Here is an 18,875-nt window from a genome sequence, read left to right on the forward strand (position 1 = left end):
ATAGCTGCAAAGAACTGAATTCTGTCGCCAACCACATGATGAGTCTCAGCTGAGACTGCAGCCCTGGTGGACACCTTGATGACAGCTTGTGACACCCTGAGCAGAGGATCCAGCTGAGCTGTGTGGATTCCTGACTCATGGAAACTTCGAGATAATAAATGAGTGTTGTTTTAAGCCACTAAATTTGTGGCAATTTGTCATGCAGAAATAGAAAACTAATATAACGGTTAATGTGAAGCTACCAACAATTTAACTCATGAAATTCCTGAAAATGTAACAACCGGCTCTCAAGAACTGTCCTGGAGAGAACAGTTCCATTTCTTAAGTAGTTTGGACGAAACAACCCAGTAAGTGTTTTCATCCTCACAACCTAGAAACCATTTGAAAAAATAATATACATACATTGAAAAAAATCTGTATTTCATCCTTCAAAACCACAATTACCATGGGCTGTTTGTGCCTGTTGGGCACTGCCCTGCTTTTCAGATCTTGACGTCAGATTGGACATGACCACTCTTGTTCCACATTGATTTCTGTGCGGTACTTGCCTTTTTAAAAAAATTTGAAATCTTACTGGGATAATAGTAGATTCATATGAAGTTGGAAGAAATACTACAGAGATTCTTTGTGCATTTTATCCAATTTCCCCCAGTGGGAACATTTTTGGGTATTTGATTTTTATCACAGCAACTGCTAAAACCTCAGTCACAAACGTGACATCATTGAAAGGAATACAGCACCATCTCTTGTGGAACCCAGGGACGAACTTGAGCTTGTGTTCATGTGGTGTCTGACCAATGTCAATGTGTCTCCCTCAAAAATTTAAAACAGCCCCGTGGTGTCCCCTGTGAGTTTGTTGCAATGCTCTGGGGTGTTGTGGTGCATGCATTCATTTTCTGGGAACGGCTGTCACAGACTGGATTGCTTATATGACAGAAATTTATTGTCTCACAGTTCTGGAGGCTGGAAGTCCAAGATCAAGGTGTCAGCAAGGTTGGTTCCTTCTGAGGGCTGTGAGGGAGAGTTAGTTTCATGCCCCTCGCCCAGCCTCTGGTGGTTTGTTAGCGAGCTTTGGCACTTTTTAGCTTGTAGAAACATCACCTCGATCTCTGCCTTCATCTTCATATGGCGTTTCCCCCGTGTGCATGTCTGTGTGTGCAAATTTCCCCTTTTTATAAAGACACCAGTCATACTGGATGAAGCCTCCCCCTCCCTCAATGATTGCTTCTGTAAAGACCCTGTCTCCAAATATGGTCACGTTCTGAGGTCCTGGGAGTTAGCACTTCACAACGTCAACTGTGAATTTTGTGGGACACAATCCAACCCTTAACAGCATACAAGTTGGGAAACACAGTCTTAAGCAATTCATTATTCATTTAGTCTGAACATTTTATTGAGCACCTACTCTGTCAGGCACAAAAGACAAAAATCCGCCCTCATGGAACTTACAGTTTAGTTGGGGAGACTGCATACCCCAAATCAGTAAAGATGAATGTGGACATGAGAACAGGTAGGAACTGGTTTCAGGCACAACAGACTTGGGGACCCTAATGGCATCACGGTTCATTCTCATTGTCTCTTGCCTCTGGTCACCACTTTGTCTACTGGCCTCTTTCTCCCAGGATACTCTCTGTGGTGGGGACTATGACAGTGGGAATCTTGGAGTCCCATCCATCCAGCTCACGCATTTCCCCCCAAATACTAGGAAAGGATTGAGGTTGGCTTAGCCTGGGTCACATGTCCATCTCTAGGCCAGTCACTGTGATTGTCTAGACCTGCGTCATGTGGCTGGGAGGGTGGCCTGTGGTTGGAAGCCAGAAACACATGGAAGGTTGGGTACTGTCAGCAGAAGGGTAGAGCAGATGGATGGGGCCACCAGGGTGGCAGCTGTCAGTCACATTCAGCCACTCACCCTCCCACTCATCCCCTCCCTCAGTTTTTCAATTTCTCTGGCGTTCAGCCAACAAACAGGTGCCATTTTCTTTCCTCCAGATCCAGGAGTGGGAGACCCGGATCTTTGCCCATAGTAAGGCTGCTAGGGCCCCGGGAGTCACTGTGGACCAGAAGGCCAAGATCCAGAGAAGGATCAACATCCTGGAAGACCAGTTGGACAGGGTGAGGGTCAGCCTCTTGGCTCTTTCCAGGCCTGAACTCAGGGGTTCGGGGAAGATGGCGCATGGTGTCAAGTCCTGGAAGCAGTGGACCAGATTCCCAGATGTGGGAGGGCCTGAAACACTGGGGTCCTTGATGGGGTCAGGAGACAGGATCCTGGAGAGGTAGACGGTCCCCAAGGAAAGGAGACCGATGCTGAGGCCCTTACAGGTAGCCAGGGGATGCTCTCAGGATTTCCAAATTGGGAATGGGCCCCATATCGGACAGGTGCTCCCTCCTCAGCTGCGTGTGGAGGGGGGTGGCTGGCCAGGCTTCAGACAGACTCTTGCATCCTCTCTCCCACCTCCCAGGTCACCTGTCGCTTTGATATCCAGCTGGTGCGGAACGCAGCCCTGCGGGAGGAGCTGGATCTCCTGCGGGTCGAGAGGACCCGATATCTGAACGTGGACCGCAAGCTGCAGAAGGTCAGTGGCCCTGAAACCCAGGACTCCTCGGCCCAGCTGAGGTGGAGGGGAGGACAGGAGTCACTCTGCCTTTTCCAACATTTGGGCCTCAAATACAGAATCGACAGGTTTACTTGAGTTCAGAGGGAATGGAGACCCGTAACAGTGTCCCAGGATGCCTCCGACAAAGAAGCAACCTCATTTAGATTTGCGAAAGCACAGATGTCATTTTGACTATTATCACCCAGGGCAACCACTGAGCAAGCCAGACAATTTACATTCCGTGGGTTTTTCAATAATCTTTGAAGTCCTTTGAAGAGTGCTCCCTTCCAGCCCCCACCTTCCTTTCTCTGCAAGAATAGAACAAAGAACTACCGTATTTTGCCCTGTATAATGTGCACCTTTTGGCCCAAATTTGTGAGGGAAAAATAAGGATGTACATTATACATGATGAGCAGTACTAATTCCGTATCTATATAAGTGTTTTTAATTCTTTTATTTCTGCTTATGAGTAAAAGTGTAACTCTAGAAATCAATATCTATATGCAAAATAATACCCTGGAATAGGATCATCAGTTTTGTTGAACTTATGACAAACTTGCAACAACAAAGAGTTCTTGGCCTTCTATGATGTGTAAATATCGTAAATTTGTTAAGGGCACAAAAAATTTCTTGTACCTTGTATCTGTTCTTGTGTCTTGTAATTATTTGTTACATAAAATTTTTTGTACCATAATACGTTAAAAAATAAATGCTAAAATTCCTTCATAACACTAAAAACAAGTACCTAAATGTAAACAAATAAAAATTTGAATTAAAAAATTAAAACAAAAGATTTTTTCCCCCTGAAAGTTTGAGCCAAAAAACCATGGGTGCGCATTATACACGGCAAAATACGGTTATGTATCCTTCACCAAGATTAATTATTTGCCACATTTATTCTGTGTGTATGTAATTCTTATTTTAATCAAAAATCATTTATCATGTTTGCTGAACTATTTGAGAGTACACTGCAGGCAATATGTCCCTCAGAACTTCAGCCTGTATTTCCTAAGAACAAGACCATTTTTTTACATAAACACAGTGCCATTATCCAAGTCAGGGGCTTTAACATTGTTACAATTCTAAACAGTCTATATTTAGAGTTCATAATTGTCCCAATGATGCCCTTTATAGCTAATTTGAATTTCGGCTCTAGGTCAAGACCCCACGTTGCTTTTGGTTGTCCTGGCTCCGCTAATCTGGAACCGTCCCTCGGCCGTTCTTTGTCTTTATGACTTTGACATTTTGGAAGCACCCAGGCCAGTTGTGTTGTACGAGATCCCTTAATATAGGTTTATCTGGTCTTTCTTCATGATTTCAGGCAGGTTGTGTATTTCTGGTGGAATATCGCAGAAGTGGTATTGTGTCCTTTGTGTGCACTGTAGCGGGAGGCACGTGATGTCAGTGTGTCCCATAACCAGTGACATAGGCTTTGGTCACTTGGTTAGCCAGGCTTCTCCGGTAGTAGAGTTTTCCTGTCTGTAATGAATAAGTGGTCTGGGGAGATTCTTGGAGACTATGTAAATCCTATTCCTGACACACTGTCACTCGATTGTTTCAACATCTGTAAATGATTCTTGCCTGAATAATTATTACTGTAATGGCTGCCACATGGTGATTTTCCAGCTCTATCATTTCTCTTGCATTCATCAGATGGCAGTTTACTTAAGGAAGACCTTCTCATCTCCCCTGTAGATTTATGGGTTATCAGTAAGCATTCATGTATTCGTACTTTATTTTATGGGTCATAATCCGTAGTGGTAATTATTCATTATGATGTTCAAATTGTCCCAGATTTGGCCAGCGAGAACCCCTCAAAGTTGACTTCTGTGTCCTCTCTACAAGCCTACCATCTTTTTGAGGGTTTCCTTACTTTCTGGCCCAGGAAGATATTCCAGGTTTTCTTATATTTGTTCTATTGAGTTAGCTGTTTCTCCAGGGAGTTCTGGTTCTTTCTAGTGGGGAGAAGGTGTTGAGAAGCCAAAATACAGACACTAAGAGTCCTCATTGCTATGGGGGTGTCTTTGCTCTGAAGCCCTTTCTCTGGAGAGAGCTAGGAAACACACACATTTTAAATTTTAAAATTCATGAGTTCATGTTGACACCTGTAACTCCAATATCACTGTAGATTCCAGAATGTTCCCCATTTCTTCTTTCTACCTCTCTTATACCTACTCATTTGCTTAGTCCTACAGTGCACACAAAAGAGGTTCAGAATTGCTACAGCTGTACACCACCCCTCAAACTTAAGGGTATGGTGATGGACTTTCTATTCAAATGATTGTATTTGGAAGTCACTTGGATTAATTCTTTTTTTATTTATTTTGGTCTTCTATGTGGTTATGTTCTTTGTTTGAAATACAATTAGGTTCATTTGCTTCTGTTTGTATCTAGTTTTAGTTCTCTCCTCTATCATTGGTTTAATTTACTTTATGAATATGTAAACAATTAACAGTGTTCCCCGATCAAAACTATTCCAACAGGTATCCCAGAGAAAAACCATTTCCTCACCATCTCTTCCACTTTGTTCCCACCTAGCCCCTGTAGTTTCTGGCTATCCATCTGGGTTTGTTTTTGCAAAAGTAAATGTGTGTGTGCGTGTATATGTGTGTGTTCGTGTGTATGTGTGTATGCCTACATAATGCATATGTATATGTATGTATTGTGGATATGTGCATATACGTATATGTATGTATGTATGTGTATCAACACACATTATATATGTGTATGCATTTGTATATATATGTGTGTATAGGTATATTATATATACATTAGTGTATATATATATATACGTTATATATGTATATAAACATATGTATATAATTTCCTCCCTTCTTTCTCCTGAAAGAACCCTGTTTACCCATAAACTGCAAAGACATTTCCGTGGAACTAGAAACAGATGAATGTGATCACAATAATGAAATTCACACAAATTTCTGAGCCTGACCAGAAAGTTGGGTCGGTGCTCTTAGGAATATTCTGGCTTGAGGGTTTCTCCAGGACAAGCCCTCTGAGTCAGGTTTGGCTTCTGTTTACTTCCTACCGTTTGAAAATTCCTTTTACCAGCTGCTGCTAATTAGGAAAGTCCATGTTATACATGAGCCCCACTTCTCACTCGGGAACACGGAGCCTGAAGGAAAGCCCCATAGCCATGAGGTGGTAAGAAGTGGCGTCTGCTTTGTTCTCTCTGCAGAAGATCCAGCTCCTGCGGGACACCATCAAAGCCCTCATAGTCTCTTCCACCTCGGCTTACGCCATCAGGTAGGGCCCGGCCGAGTCGTCCTGGGGTGGAGGCCCGGATCGCTTAGTACACATCTTTTCCTAAGGCAGTCGAGGAAGGGTTCCAAACTCAAGAAATTGATCAGCAGAACCTATTTTTTTCCCCCCATAAGGTGCCCCCTTCTCTCCTGCACCAATTTTCCAGCTCCTTGGCAAGGTCCTGCTCCTTGGGTGTATGAATCAACCTCTTGGGCCCCAGTCTGTTCCTGGCACTTAGCACGTAGGGATGGAGAAAGAATTAAGTAAGACGGTGCACATGACCGGGGGCCTGGGACCGGCAGAGCATCAGTGAATGAGAGTAATTAGATTGTTATTTATCAGTGTTGGTTGACAGGGACAGAGTCTCTCAGGCCATCTTCAGATAAAGAGACATATGTGGAATCAAGAATCCATGCTGCTTTGCTTATTGGCTTCTGTCTCTGTCTCTGGGGGCTCATGGGCTCCATGCTCCCTCTTCTGTCTCTGTCTCTGGGGGCTCATGGGCTCCATGCTCCCTCTTCTGTCTCTGTCTCTGGGGGCTCATGGGCTCCATGCTCCCTCTTACACCATTCCCGCTTCTTTCTGCGCGTCAGCCCTGTTGTCTTGCTCCAAATGGTTCCCTATTCTATTCAGTCTCTTGTTTCCATCTCCTGGCTTCTGCTTACTCACGGCTCATGATCCCTCATGACATCAATCCCAGCCCAAATCCACCGTATGGTTTTGGTGATTTGTCAGGATGCACAAAACAAAACTCATCACTTGAAAGCATACAACTCAGTGGCATTTAGTACATTTGTAATGTGGTACAGTCATCACTTCTGTCTAGATCGAAAACACTTTCCTCATCCCTAAAGGAACCTTTCCCCAGTAAGCAGTCACTCTCTCTTCCCCTCTTCCCCAATCCCCTGGAAACTACTAGCTCACTCCCTGTCTCTGTGGATTCACCTACTCCAGACATTTCATGTAAATGCAATCGCACAATATGTAACATTTTCTGTCTGGCTTCTTTCACTTAGTGTAATGCTTTAGAGGCTCATTCACGTAGCAATGAGTGTCAGTACTTCCTTTTTATGGCCAATTCTGTCATTACTTACCTGTGGTCCGCCATGACCCCTTCAGAGCCCTGACTGTACCTCGTGGCTTCTGCTCACACATAGCTTTGGCTTCTTCATAACATGACCTTTTGTAGCTTCTCACTATACACGCTTCTAGTGTCAGCTTCCTGCTGTCCCATGCTAAGCATTTCCCAGTTCAGGTCCTGAGGGAGAGAATCTGGTTGGCCAGGCCCATCTTCTCCCCTGGTCCCACAGTGATGTTCTGCTGGCCTGTCTTGCATCATCCAGACCTAGCCTCCACCAGCACGCCTCCACGTGATGACAATGAGCAGCCTGGCTGGGTCAAGGACAGGGTGGTTTCAGATAGAGGGTGGGGGCAGGTGTCATCGCTGACACTTCCTGTCACATCAGCCAATGTCTCCCACCCTTCCTTGTTGGATGACCTGGGGCAAGTCACATCCCCTCTTGGAACCTCCACTGTGACATGGCAATAATGATAATGATACCTATGTCATGGGGACACTGATGTAGAGCACCCCCTGCAGGGAGCAGCTCTCAGGAAGTCGGGTTCCATCTTCCCTGCCCCTACGCTGGCACGGAGCCCAAAGCTCAGACAGAACTGTGAGTCCTAATCCCTGATGGGCTGCCACCAGAGCCTAGTGGGGTCACTGGGGCTGGGGCTGGTCACTGGTGTCAGGGGAGGCTTCCCACCCAGGAGGGTTGACCTGAGCAAGCCTTCAAGGACTTTGAATAGCGCAGGAAACTGGTGGAGACAACCAAGGCTGGCAAAGGTGTGGAAGTGGGAACTAGAATGGTCTATAGGCAGGCACCCGAGGAGCCTGGCCTGCTGTTCCCCCAGCCTAATGACACTCTGACGTTGGATCCTGTGGCCTTTGAAGGAGGCTTGGGGCACGACGAATTTACAGTTGGCTGCACTATGATTAAAAGCTTAGAAGCTACATTTTCAGATAAGCAGGCCGGGAATGGGTTGTGAATGAGGCTTCTTGGGTGTCTCCAATGTCCTAACAGGGTGTGTGCTCAAGAGCTGGTGATGTCACCTACCTCTGCAACGAGGCTCTGTGGTTCAAGCCTCTTATATTTCTAACCACACGATCCCCAAACTCCAGCACAGTTACCTTAGCATCTGGGTCTCCCCCTCAGAGTCTGAGTACAATCTGTAACTGCGTTCATCGCCATCTTGCTGCCTGTTCCATGGGCCATATAATAATGCCCCAGCCTCCCGGCTGTCCTGTGCACGGTTAACCAAAGAAGACGTTCTTTTATTTGAGCAAAAGGATTGCAATCTGGAGACACAGATACAGGCAGCAATGGGAACTGGGCTTCGCAGAGAACAAAGAAAGGCAGGTTTATAAGCAAAACCCACAAAGTATAATTCTTTCATGCACAAGAAAGATGGCTGGGTTAGTTCCAATATGCAAACGAAGGGGGCGAAAACCACAAGGAGATCAAGTCCATATAATCCGTGCAGCAGCTATTGTTCCATTATTTATGGCTCCAGGCTGTTTACGGCTCTGCCTTAAGCTTAGTTTAGCAATGGGTTTAGCAATTGATAGCAGCCCTGAGAACTGAGGCGGGAGAGGGGCACAGGCCCCACTTCCCTGTAGCCGCCCACCTGGGGTTTCAGTCACTGCCTTATCAATGCTTATTCCGTGTGATTGTTTCTATTATCAGCGTGCACTGCAGCAGTGACTCCTCTGTGGGCAAGGCTGTCAGCCCCTTACATGGCCCAGCGCCCTCAGGTCCTGACTCTGCCCCGCAACCCCATCTTCACACACCTCTAGAAACACAGAAATTTTTCTGCCTTTTGTGCCCTCAGGGTAACTGCAGCCTGATTCTGCCCCATCCCTGGGACCCAGGCTGACTGCCCCATCCACACCCCAACCCTAGACTGACCCCACGCAGCCCTGACACCTCAGGCGGACCCCAATCCAACCTCCGATCTCCCTGACCAGGGAGGAGGCGAAGACCAAGATGGTAATGCTGCGGGAGAGAGCGGACAAGGAGGTGGCCCAGAACGAGACGGAGGCGCAGACTCTGCAGCGGCAGATAGCGCATCTGGAGAACCTGCACCGCTTCCTCAAGCTCAAGAATGATGATCGGCAGCCGGATCCGGCCATCGTGCAGAAGCGCGAGAAATGGGGTGAGGCCTGCGTCGCCACCTTCACATCCTACAGGCCAGGGCCCAGGAGGAGGCGCAGCGCCTGGCTCCAGGTCTCACAGCACCCGGTCCGGGGCCGGCCTGCAGGGGGCGCTGGAGAGCGCGGGGTCTGCACCGCTTGGCGCGCCGGCACCGCCCTAGTGCAGCCGACCCTCGCGGTTGGAGGGCGCAGCAGCCTTGGCTCATCCCGGCACCGCCCCTCACCCCCGAGTCCCTACTGTGTTAGTGGCCACCCTGGACGCCGCGCTCACCGCACCCTCTCCCCCCAGCCCGGGAGGTGGTCGAGGGCCTCCGGAAGACCTCCCAGGAGAAGCTGGTGCTGCTCTACGAGGACACCCTGAATAAACTGTCCCAGCTGACCGGGGAGAGCGACCCGGACCTGCTGGTGGACAAGTACCTGGAGAGTGAGTGCCTGCACGGGGGAGAAAACCGGGGCGCGGCCCCCACCACCCGAATCAGTGCACACTGCTCCATCGCGGTCCACCTGCGCGGGAGGAACAGGGAATCGGGCTCGCTCCACACACCTCTTACTGCCGGGCTCTCCTCTGCCCCCTTTCGCGCCATTCCCCATCCCGCTCCCACCCCTGTCTCCGCCTCCTGCCCCCTTCCTTCTGTTTGTCTCCCTCCACACTCCGCATCTCTTGGTCCTCTCCGGAATGTCTGGATCTGCGTCTTTTTGTTCCTGTCCGATTTCGCTGGGCTCATCTGTCTCCTGCCTTCCCCATCTCCCTTTCCCCTTTGCTCTTTCCCCGTCTCATTCCTGGGCCTGAGGGTCCCTCTTCAAATCTTCCCTCCGCTTTGTTTGTCTCTCCGCGTCCGCATTGCCTTCTGTCTCTGGTTTTGTCTTTGCCCACCTCCACCGTTTTCTCTCCCTCACTTCTCTGCTTTTCGGTCTCTCTCGGTCTGTCTGGGTCTCTGTGACTTCATCGCTATCTCTTTCACCTTGACTCGCTCTGTTTCTGTGCCCCTTTCTCTGCCTATGTCTCTCTGTCCGTGTCTCTCTGCCTTTGTCTCTGTGTTGTCTTTTGAAACACCTCTTGCTCTGTCCTTCTGTGTGCCTCTCTGTGTTTTTCTGTCTGCATTAACCTGGACCCCACCTTTCCCTGCTCTTCCCCAGTGGAGGAGCGCAACTTCGCCGAGTTTAACTTCATCAATGAGCAGAACTCGGAGCTGGAGCATCTGCAGGAGGAGATCAAAGAGGTGAGTGAGACCCACCCCGTCCTCCCAGCCCTGCCCGCGCTCCTCCCTCCGCACCCATCTCCTCTGCGGGAGCTGGGCCCAGCCTTCCGCCCCTGCCCAGCAGATGCAGGAGGCCATAGAGAGCACGCGCAGCAGCGAGGCTACCCGGCGGTCGCTGCAAAAGCAGCAGCGGGAGGTGTTGCAGCAACGCATGGATGAGGTGCGCACAGAGGCGGACAACCTCGAGACCCTCTCCCAGGAATTACAGGGGCAGCTGGAGAAGCTCAAGGCCGGTGAGCGCCAGACCCACTTCACCTGGGAGGATGCAATGAGCACGCAGAGGGCCCAGACACAGACCAGGCACTTGGAGGCATTTCACTGATGACTTTGTGTACTTGCTTATCGGTCCTTCCCATAACCATCATCCATCCACCCATCCATCCATCCATCCACCCATCATCCACCCACCATCCATTAATCCAACCGTCCCATATCCATCACCCATCCTGCATCCATCCATCCTGCATCCATCATCCTTCCAGTGCAGAGCCCAAGAGTCAGGCTGCCCTGGGTTTGAATCCCAGCTCCACCATTTGTGAACCTTGGCGTGTGGTTTCCTGGAAACGGGATGGCAGTGCATACTTGGTAGGGTGGTCATGAGAATTAAATGGGATGACGAATGGAAAGCTAAAGGTGAAGAGAGAAAGGAAGGTGGCTGTGGGGGTGGGGAGGAAGCAGGAGAGCCACCTCATGGAGCACAGTAGGAGCTCAAATATCGGCAGATTCACCTTCCATCTGTCGTTTGTGGCCGCTGTGCTAGGTGATCAGGACCTGGTGGGATGAGGGCTGGGAGGAGACTGATATGGACATTGGGGACTTGCAACCCCAGGGCGCCACCATGCAGGAGGGGCCCTAACTCATTGTGGAGTGTGTGACCAGAATTCATAGGGCCCAGTGCAGGATAAAAACCTGGGGCCCCTTGTTAAAAAGAAAAAAATTGTCAATTTCAAAGTGGCAACAGCAGAGCATCAAACCAAATGCAGGGCCCTCCTGAGCACCGGGCCCTGTACCACTGCACAGGTGGCACACCGGCCACTGGCTCTGCTGGAGTAATCGGAAAGGCTTCCTGGGAGCAGTGATACTTGATGCTGCTTTTGAAGGATGACTATTGAAGTGAAAAACTGGGAGGGGGGATGTTCCTGTGGGTGGGGCCAAGGCCTGGAGGTACATTCATGGACTGGGGGTTTCTTGTGCAGAGGGGGGGATGCAAGGCTAAGGGTGGGAGGTGAAGAGGGCCAGATCCCAGATGCCAGGTGCAGTCACTGGGTGGGGCCTTTTCCCGGAGGTGCTGGGGAGCCTCGGGAGGGTTGTGAGCAGGGCATGGTGGTGGATGGGGACATTAGGGGGAGGAGGATGGAGAGGAAGGCTGGAGCACGGGCGTGGGACCAGGAGGAACAAGGGTTACCCACATGTGGCCTGGTGAGGGTAAGGCCCCTCCCTGAGGAGGAGATGGGGAACCTGGGAGGAGTGGGTTTGGGGGATGAGAGTGAGCGGTCTGGGGGACGTTCAGGGAGGGACACCGGGAGGAAGTTGTATATACAGGAGTCTGGAGTGCGGGTGGAGGAGGCGTAGGATGGCCGGGGGGACTGCCGTGCTGTTGGGTGCAGGTTTTCATCAGGATCATGGGTGCCTCATTTCATTAACAACAACCAGTTAACTAACGAAATACAAGCCAGCCAGGTGTGAGAGTGGGTCATGACAATGACCTGTGGCTCAACCAAAGACAGTGATTAATCTAGCCGTGTGTACCTGGGGTCCGGTATTAAAAACAAAACAACACAACAACAACAACAAAAAGAAAGCAGCCTCGTTGCTTCCATGAATGTTCGCCCTCTCCCATGGAGCTCGCGTGTTTCTCTGAGATGCTGAGCTGTGGACTCGGATGGAAGTCAGGTGCTTCTTACTGAGCTGTGTGAAGAAGTCTTTGCGGGGAGGTGCCTTTAGGTTTTCCTTCGATGCCCTCACCGTTTGCTTTCCGCTGTTCTGAGCCCCGTGCCAGGTGTACAGCAATGCCTGCCCACTGCCTGGCTGTCTGCGCTGGCACAAGTCCCTCTCCATCTTGGAGCCTTGCTTGCTGTCTCCATAAAATGGGGCAGTGGGGACTTGAGGGAAGGAGATGGCTGGCACCCGGAGGGCACTGGATCCATGACAGCTTGTGGCACCCCTTCCCCCACCCAGAGATCCAGCAGCTCTTCACCAGGGCCCAGTGTGACAGCACCATCATCAATGACCTCCTGGGGGTCAAGACCTGCATGCGGGACAGAGACATCGGCCTCTTTCTGGGCCTCATTGAGAAGCGGCTGGTGGAGCTCCTAACCGTGCAGGCCTTCCTAACCGTCCAGGTGGGGATGCGGGGAGTAGAGGGAAGGAGCCCGAGCCTTGGCGGCCAGGCCACGGGGATGGGCCTGAGCTGACCCCTGGCTTATCCCCTTCCAGAGCTACACCTCCTCCAGCTTGGCCAACGCTGCCCTCCTGGTGCTGGGCCAGAGCCCCAAGGATCTTCCTAAGAAGATGGCCCCACCTCAGCTCCCTGACAATCTGTGAGGCACAGGGCAAGAGGGAGGAGGGAGGGGACAAATGGGACGGAGGTGTTGGGGTTTCTTGGAGACCTGAGGGCAGGTGTGTCTCAGGGGGAGTAGAAGATGAAGTGGGGGAACCAGAGGAGTAGGGTCTCTCTAGGACAATGGACCCTGAGTAGATCAGAGGGGAAAGGGTGTTCATGGCTGGCCAGAGCATGGCTAAGGGTCTCTGGGGACAGCAATGAAGAGCCATCAGCCTTTAGTGGGCCAAGAATATAGCCCCCTTGTCTTACCCCCATGTTAGGGAGGACCACCTCGGCTTTGAGGCCAAGGACGACTATCCTCTGAGTAAGGAGGAGCTGCTGAGCCAAGTGATGAAGGCGGTGAGAATTGGGAAAGGCAGCCTGTGGGGTTGGGGAAGGATGTTAGCCCTCCTCTGGGGCCCTAAGCCGCCTTCCCCTGCAGCTAGAAGCTCGGGAGCAAAATCGGGAGCAGCATCTGAAGGAGCTGGTCGAGGTTGTGAGGAAGGTCGACAGCAGCTCAAACATAAACATCTCCGGTACCCAGAAGACCAGCTCAGGCACACCTCTGGCGGTTGCCAGGAGCCCTACTAATGTTCCCGGGTCTATCCTGAGCAACAGGACTAGTGGCATCCTGATGTCTGGCGGAGGTCATGCCACCAGCTCCAGTGTTGGCCATATCACCTTTGGTGACCCCACCTCCAGTGCAGGTCATAGGACCCAGAGCTCTGTCAGTGCCAGCCAGGGCTCAGCTGGGGGCCGTGTGACCTTCAGATCCCTCAGCTCTAGCAGCTACCTGGGGTCCACTGGGTACTTGGGGTCCAGTGGAGGCCTTGGAAGCCTAGGAGGTTTGCACAGCAGAGGCACCGAGTCAGAATCGAGTAGAGGCCTGTGGTCCAGCAGAGGCCAAGCCTCGAGTGCTGGCCCAGCCTCCAGCACCGCTCCAGGCTCCACCACTAGCAAAGACTCCCAGAACTTCAACTAGGGGCACTTAGTCCCCACCCTGTCTCTGGCTCCTTGGAGGGCCTTCTCCGTGTATCTGCATCTCAGTTTTCCCCGGGACCCTCTATCTTTCTCTCCCAGTTCTGGACCTCTGCCCCACATTTTCACCTCTCCATCATTGTCCCTGTATTTGTTTGCCTCAGCTCTTCATCATCTCATCTGTCTCCTGGTTTCTTTCTCTCTGTTTCCCACCCTCCCCATTCTGCCTCCCAGTCTCCCATTACCTTGGTTTCCCATTCAGTGTATCTGTCTGGTCTCCACATCTGTCTCCCATCTCTCTGACCTCTCTGGTTCTCCCCCCACCTCCTGTTTCTGCTCCCATTTCTAATTCTCGCTCCTCGTCTCCATCTTCCAAGCTCTCCCTGCATCTCATGTCCCTGTCTCTGTAGCTCCTCATTCCTTGCCCTCCCCAAAAGCCCCCAGTACTGATCAGTGGGGCAGAGAGGTCAGGGTCAGCATGACCTGTGACCATAGGAAATAAAGGTCAGAGTCTGACTTTTTTACCGCAGCCTGGTTACAAGTGTATATGAGAAAGCAATCTAGAGATATGGCTGTTTCCTCTACCTCTGGCCCGGAGGAAAATGTATGGCCCTGTTCATTCATTTTATTGAGACCTCCACATTTCAGGCTCTGCTGAGAACTTGGGCACTGTATCAGTCAGGATAGGCTGGGTTATGCTGCAGTAACAACTCCAGGATTTCAGTGGCCTAATGCAACAAAGGTTTATTACTCGCCAGTGTTATTGGTCTATTGTGGGTCAGCTAAGGGCTCTGCCCCCCGCCTCCTTATCCTTGTGTCCCAGGCAGATGGAAGAGCATCTATGGGAGTGTTGCCAATCTCTGGCACTGGGAAAGAGAAAACGGCAAAGTTGCATGACTCTTAAAGCTCTTACCTGGATACAATACATCACTTCCGCTCATATTCATTGACTGAAATAGGTCATATGACCATGTCTAACTTCAGAGGCGGGTGGGAAGTGCAATCTTTCTGTATATCTGTGAGAGAAGAAAAGGAATATTTGTGCATGGCTCTAATGCCTGCCACAGGGTCACAGACATGAAGCGGACTCTGTCCCTTTCCTGCTGTGGGGTGGTTTGGGGAGCAAAAGGGATTCAAATGCCATGGATAACTCTTTCTTGTCTTTGAGTCATGCTAGGTGCCCTGTCAAAATGTAATGCAACCAAATCCAGACAGATAATCCATCATCCACCTTCCTAATCCAGGAAGGTCATACTGTGGGTCTCCTTCCCCTAAAATGGGCTGACAATAGTTCATACCTCAGAGAGGTTGTTTTCGTGTGAGAATAAAATGAATTGGTACATGCAAAGCCTTAGAACACTATCTGGTACGTAGTAAATGCTCAAAAATGTCTGTGATTATGAGTATGACAACGTGAAAATTAATACAGTCTTTTCTCACCCGTTTGGATAATCCAGTCTTGCTCTCCCCTCACCTGACCCTATCATCTGGTGAGGCCCACCCAGTGCTCTGCTGGTAAATGCATAGCAAGTGGCTCTTCAGGAAAAGAAAAAAATCCTGAGTTGTAGTGTACCCATTTCTGTGGTGTAAATATTGCCATCTCAGATTCATTTTGTTCCATATGAAGACTTGCATTTTTAAACCTGAGCTGTGGAGTGTCATTAATTTACACATGCAGGATAAAAAAACCAGTTGATCCACGGAGCTCAATCTTACTGGCGAAAATGGAGAAAACACTGAATTAAATTATACTCAATAGCTGTGAAATTTGGAGCATTTACTGATTTCTCCAGGAGCGAGGCAGAAACGCACTGCTGCACACAGTTGTGTGGCCTTGGTCAAGTGTTTTCACTGTTCTGAGCCCAGTTTCTCTTGAAATCAGAACTGGCAGTGAATCCCTGGGGGCGGCACAACGTTGTGGAGAAATATCACTGGGGGGTGTGGTCTGGGTGCCAACCCTTTCTCCATCATACTCTTTGTCAGCTGAAAAAAAAAAGGGATAATCTAGGACAGTGGGAAACACTATCCTACTTTCTCAGTGGAGACTCAGAGAGTCAGGAAATCAATTTATGAGGATCTAACCAGCATTTAAAGACAGGAATAGAGTGGAATAAAAAGCATTATGCACGTCAGGATGGTATTTTACGAAACTATGCTAATGTGAAATGACTTCTTACCGTGCGTCACGATCAGAGAAGTTTGGAAGCCACTGGTAGACACCCCCCAGCTTCGTACACTGATTTGCAGACCACTGACCATTAACATACCGGATTGCAACACCCTTTTCGACGCCGGTTCCACTTTCTCCAAAACGAGTATTTCGGGTCTTGCGCTGGCACTTCAGGACGCCGCCGCCAGGTGGCGCCCGTGCCGCTCCGGAGCGGGTCCTGCGTCCTCCACTTAAGGGTCCGACGCGACGATTCCCTTCTGGTCCCTCCTCGCGGGGAGGATCCAGTTCTCTGGCAATAGAAGGCCTGATCATGAATACAGCCCCCAAGCAGAGCGCGGCAGGAGGGCTCGGGTCAAGGGGATGTGGCCATCCTGAGATCCATTCATCCCTTCTTCATTCCACGAGGCTCATTAAATGCCTCCCGCTCCCAGAGCTCACATCCGGGTGGGGAGGACAAGATGCCAAATTCAGGACCCTGCCAGTACAGGGAGGCCTTCCCGCCCCGACGGGTGCGGGACAGCCCGGGTGAAATCCCGCCCAGCCCCCAGCCGGCTGTGCAACCTTGGGCAGCCTGCTAAGCCTCTGTGCCTCGGTTTCCTCTGCTATAAAATGGGAATGATAGCACCTACTTCATAGGGTTGTCGTGAGCATTAATTAATATTTGTAAAGCACTTCGAAGGGGCCTGGCATATGTTTGTTAAAACAATTGTTAAAATTTCTCATTTTACAGCTGTAGGAACTGAGGACCAAAGGCATGGGGGTGGGGAGAGGGGATCCTCAAAGCCGCATTTCCCTGCCCCTCTTGGAGTTGAGCCCAGGGATTCTAGGCAGGGTCCTCTTCCACAACCTACCGTTCCCTGGGCCCAGCTCCCTTTGCACAGTCCGGAGCTGATGGGGAGGGGCCCAGATGCACCCAGATTCCAGGATAAATCAATGATTTGGGGAAAATAAGGCGGTGGGGGTGAAGGAGACAGGGCCAACCTGGAGAGTCCTCTCATCCACGGGAGTGGGGGGTACCTTGTCCCAGGTCTTCCCCAAACACCAAAAGCTGAACTTAGCCGAGCTTTTGGGCACCACGCAGCTGTGGGCACCCACCAGGACCTGTGTCCTTTCTTTTTCTCTCCTTTTCTTCCTTCACAGGTTCCTTAAAGTATAATTTGCAGACTGCAAAGCCCACCCATTGTCAGTGTACAACTCAATGACTTTTCATAAATTGTACACAGTTATGCAATCACCAGTCGTTTTAGATCATTTCCATGATCCCGAAAGTTCTCTCTTGCCAGCTGGCAGTCAATTTCCTGTCCCACCTCCAACCACAGGTAACCATAGATTTGCTTTTTCTGTAAATTCCATATAAATGGAGTCATACAATCCTATTCTGTCTAAAAGACTTTTCTGTTGAACTTATGCGGATTGTACAACTCAGCAATTCTATGTCGAGAGTGGCTTTTACAGATATCCATCGGAGACCTCTGCAAGAGGTTTCAGCAGCAATCTCTGCAAGGTCTACATGAGATACACAACAAGGTTCTTACTATCTCATGTATAAATGAACTTAACTAAAAAATAACCTACAGGGCAATTACAATGAAAAACAATGACACCTGCAATCCACCTGGGTTAATCTTTCTCTGAATGGAAGTAAGGCACAAAGAAATATTCAATGTGATATGAGTATGTAGTATAAAAATCAGCCACAGCAGAAAATATGATATTTGGGGATATATGCACAGGTGGTGAGCATAAAGATGAGCACAGGAATGAATTACCGAAGACGTGAGACAGTGGCTTTCTCTTGGGGTCTGGGGGATGCCACCTGATGCAGACGTGATTGCCAGGCTTTCCATGATGAACTGTTTATGGGAAGATATGGTGGGTGTGTGGTAATCACTTTACTGACTTTTAACTCTGTGTACATTTCCATACACTCTTGGGTAGCTACATTTCTCCATTTTAAAAAAATTGAAAATAAAAAATCAAGATACAGAGAGCCCTGCCTTTATATGTCTTCTGCACAAGAAAGCAGAGAAAAAGCCTGTTTCGTTCTTTCCTTTAGACCAGGCCTGTGGGCCAAATCAGGCCTATGAGCTAAGAATGGTTTTACATTTTTTAATGGTTGGAAAAATATAATCAAATGATCATCTCATGATATGTGAAAAAAGGAGATGCTAAAAGTGTTTATCCTTGCAGTGGTGCTGAATAATAGAGGCAGGATACATAGCCTAGGAAATTGACAACCCCCTAGTACAAGGTGAGTTTACTGGTTACACAAGTAACAAGTGACTGTATCCAGTACCTCCAGTGGGAGAAAAACAAGAACCAGTTTCATCCAGCTAGCCTAGATCCCTATGACCAGGACCTGACCTTTAGCTAATTATAATGTCATTTACATTGACGTTACTATGACCCCCATCACTCATCTGACACCATGACAGCTCTGGAGAAACCAAATAAGGAAGAAAAAGCAGGAAATGGAGGGTCCCTCCCCCGAGCCCCCACAGGGAGGAGATGAATAAATCACATCAATGGGATGTCACCAATTCCTGCCCCAGGAGGGATAAAAAACCCTGATCATGACTTCCTCTGGGCAACTCATTCTGAGTTCACTGGAATTTTGCTGTCAAGTGTGTATTTTCATTTTCAATAAATCACTTTCACCTTCCCGCATCTGTCTCACTCTTGAATTCTTGCATGGAGACAAGAACCCCCCCCCCCCCCAGTCACTGCTCTCCAGGTTGAGTCCTCTCTTGGACATCCCCATGAACCTCTGGCAACAAAATGAGGTGATATATGTAAAGACTTACTCATGGTAAATGGCATATAAACTTTAACCCTAATTATGAGCATGAACAAAAAA

General features: G+C 49.5%; 1 protein-coding gene across 3 annotated transcripts in view; it reads left to right on the plus strand.

Moving 5' to 3' along the window:
- Window positions 1-18,657, plus strand: part of ODAD1 (outer dynein arm docking complex subunit 1) — a 32,634-nt gene extending 13,977 nt beyond the window's left edge. For 2 of the 3 annotated variants that reach the window (XM_019752644.3, XM_088800067.1), the window contains 11 exons: window positions 1,993-2,115; window positions 2,463-2,576; window positions 5,791-5,858; window positions 8,884-9,071; window positions 9,359-9,493; window positions 10,207-10,289; window positions 10,390-10,561; window positions 12,507-12,670; window positions 12,765-12,868; window positions 13,152-13,230; window positions 13,313-18,657. In XM_019752644.3, the coding sequence (XP_019608203.2) occupies window positions 1,993-2,115; window positions 2,463-2,576; window positions 5,791-5,858; window positions 8,884-9,071; window positions 9,359-9,493; window positions 10,207-10,289; window positions 10,390-10,561; window positions 12,507-12,670; window positions 12,765-12,868; window positions 13,152-13,230; window positions 13,313-13,852 (1,770 nt within the window). In that variant the 3' untranslated portion in view covers window positions 13,853-18,657. The remainder of the gene's footprint in view (window positions 1-1,992; window positions 2,116-2,462; window positions 2,577-5,790; window positions 5,859-8,883; window positions 9,072-9,358; window positions 9,494-10,206; window positions 10,290-10,389; window positions 10,562-12,506; window positions 12,671-12,764; window positions 12,869-13,151; window positions 13,231-13,312) is intronic. The other variant, XM_019752645.3, reaches the window with a different exon arrangement.
- The last annotated feature ends 218 nt before the right edge of the window (window positions 18,658-18,875 follow it).

The sequence above is a fragment of the Rhinolophus sinicus genome, chromosome 8, assembly GCF_057876585.1.
Source record: "Rhinolophus sinicus isolate RSI-liver-muscle chromosome 8, RSI-T2T, whole genome shotgun sequence".
In the NCBI taxonomy this organism is placed as follows: domain Eukaryota; kingdom Metazoa; phylum Chordata; class Mammalia; order Chiroptera; family Rhinolophidae; genus Rhinolophus; species Rhinolophus sinicus.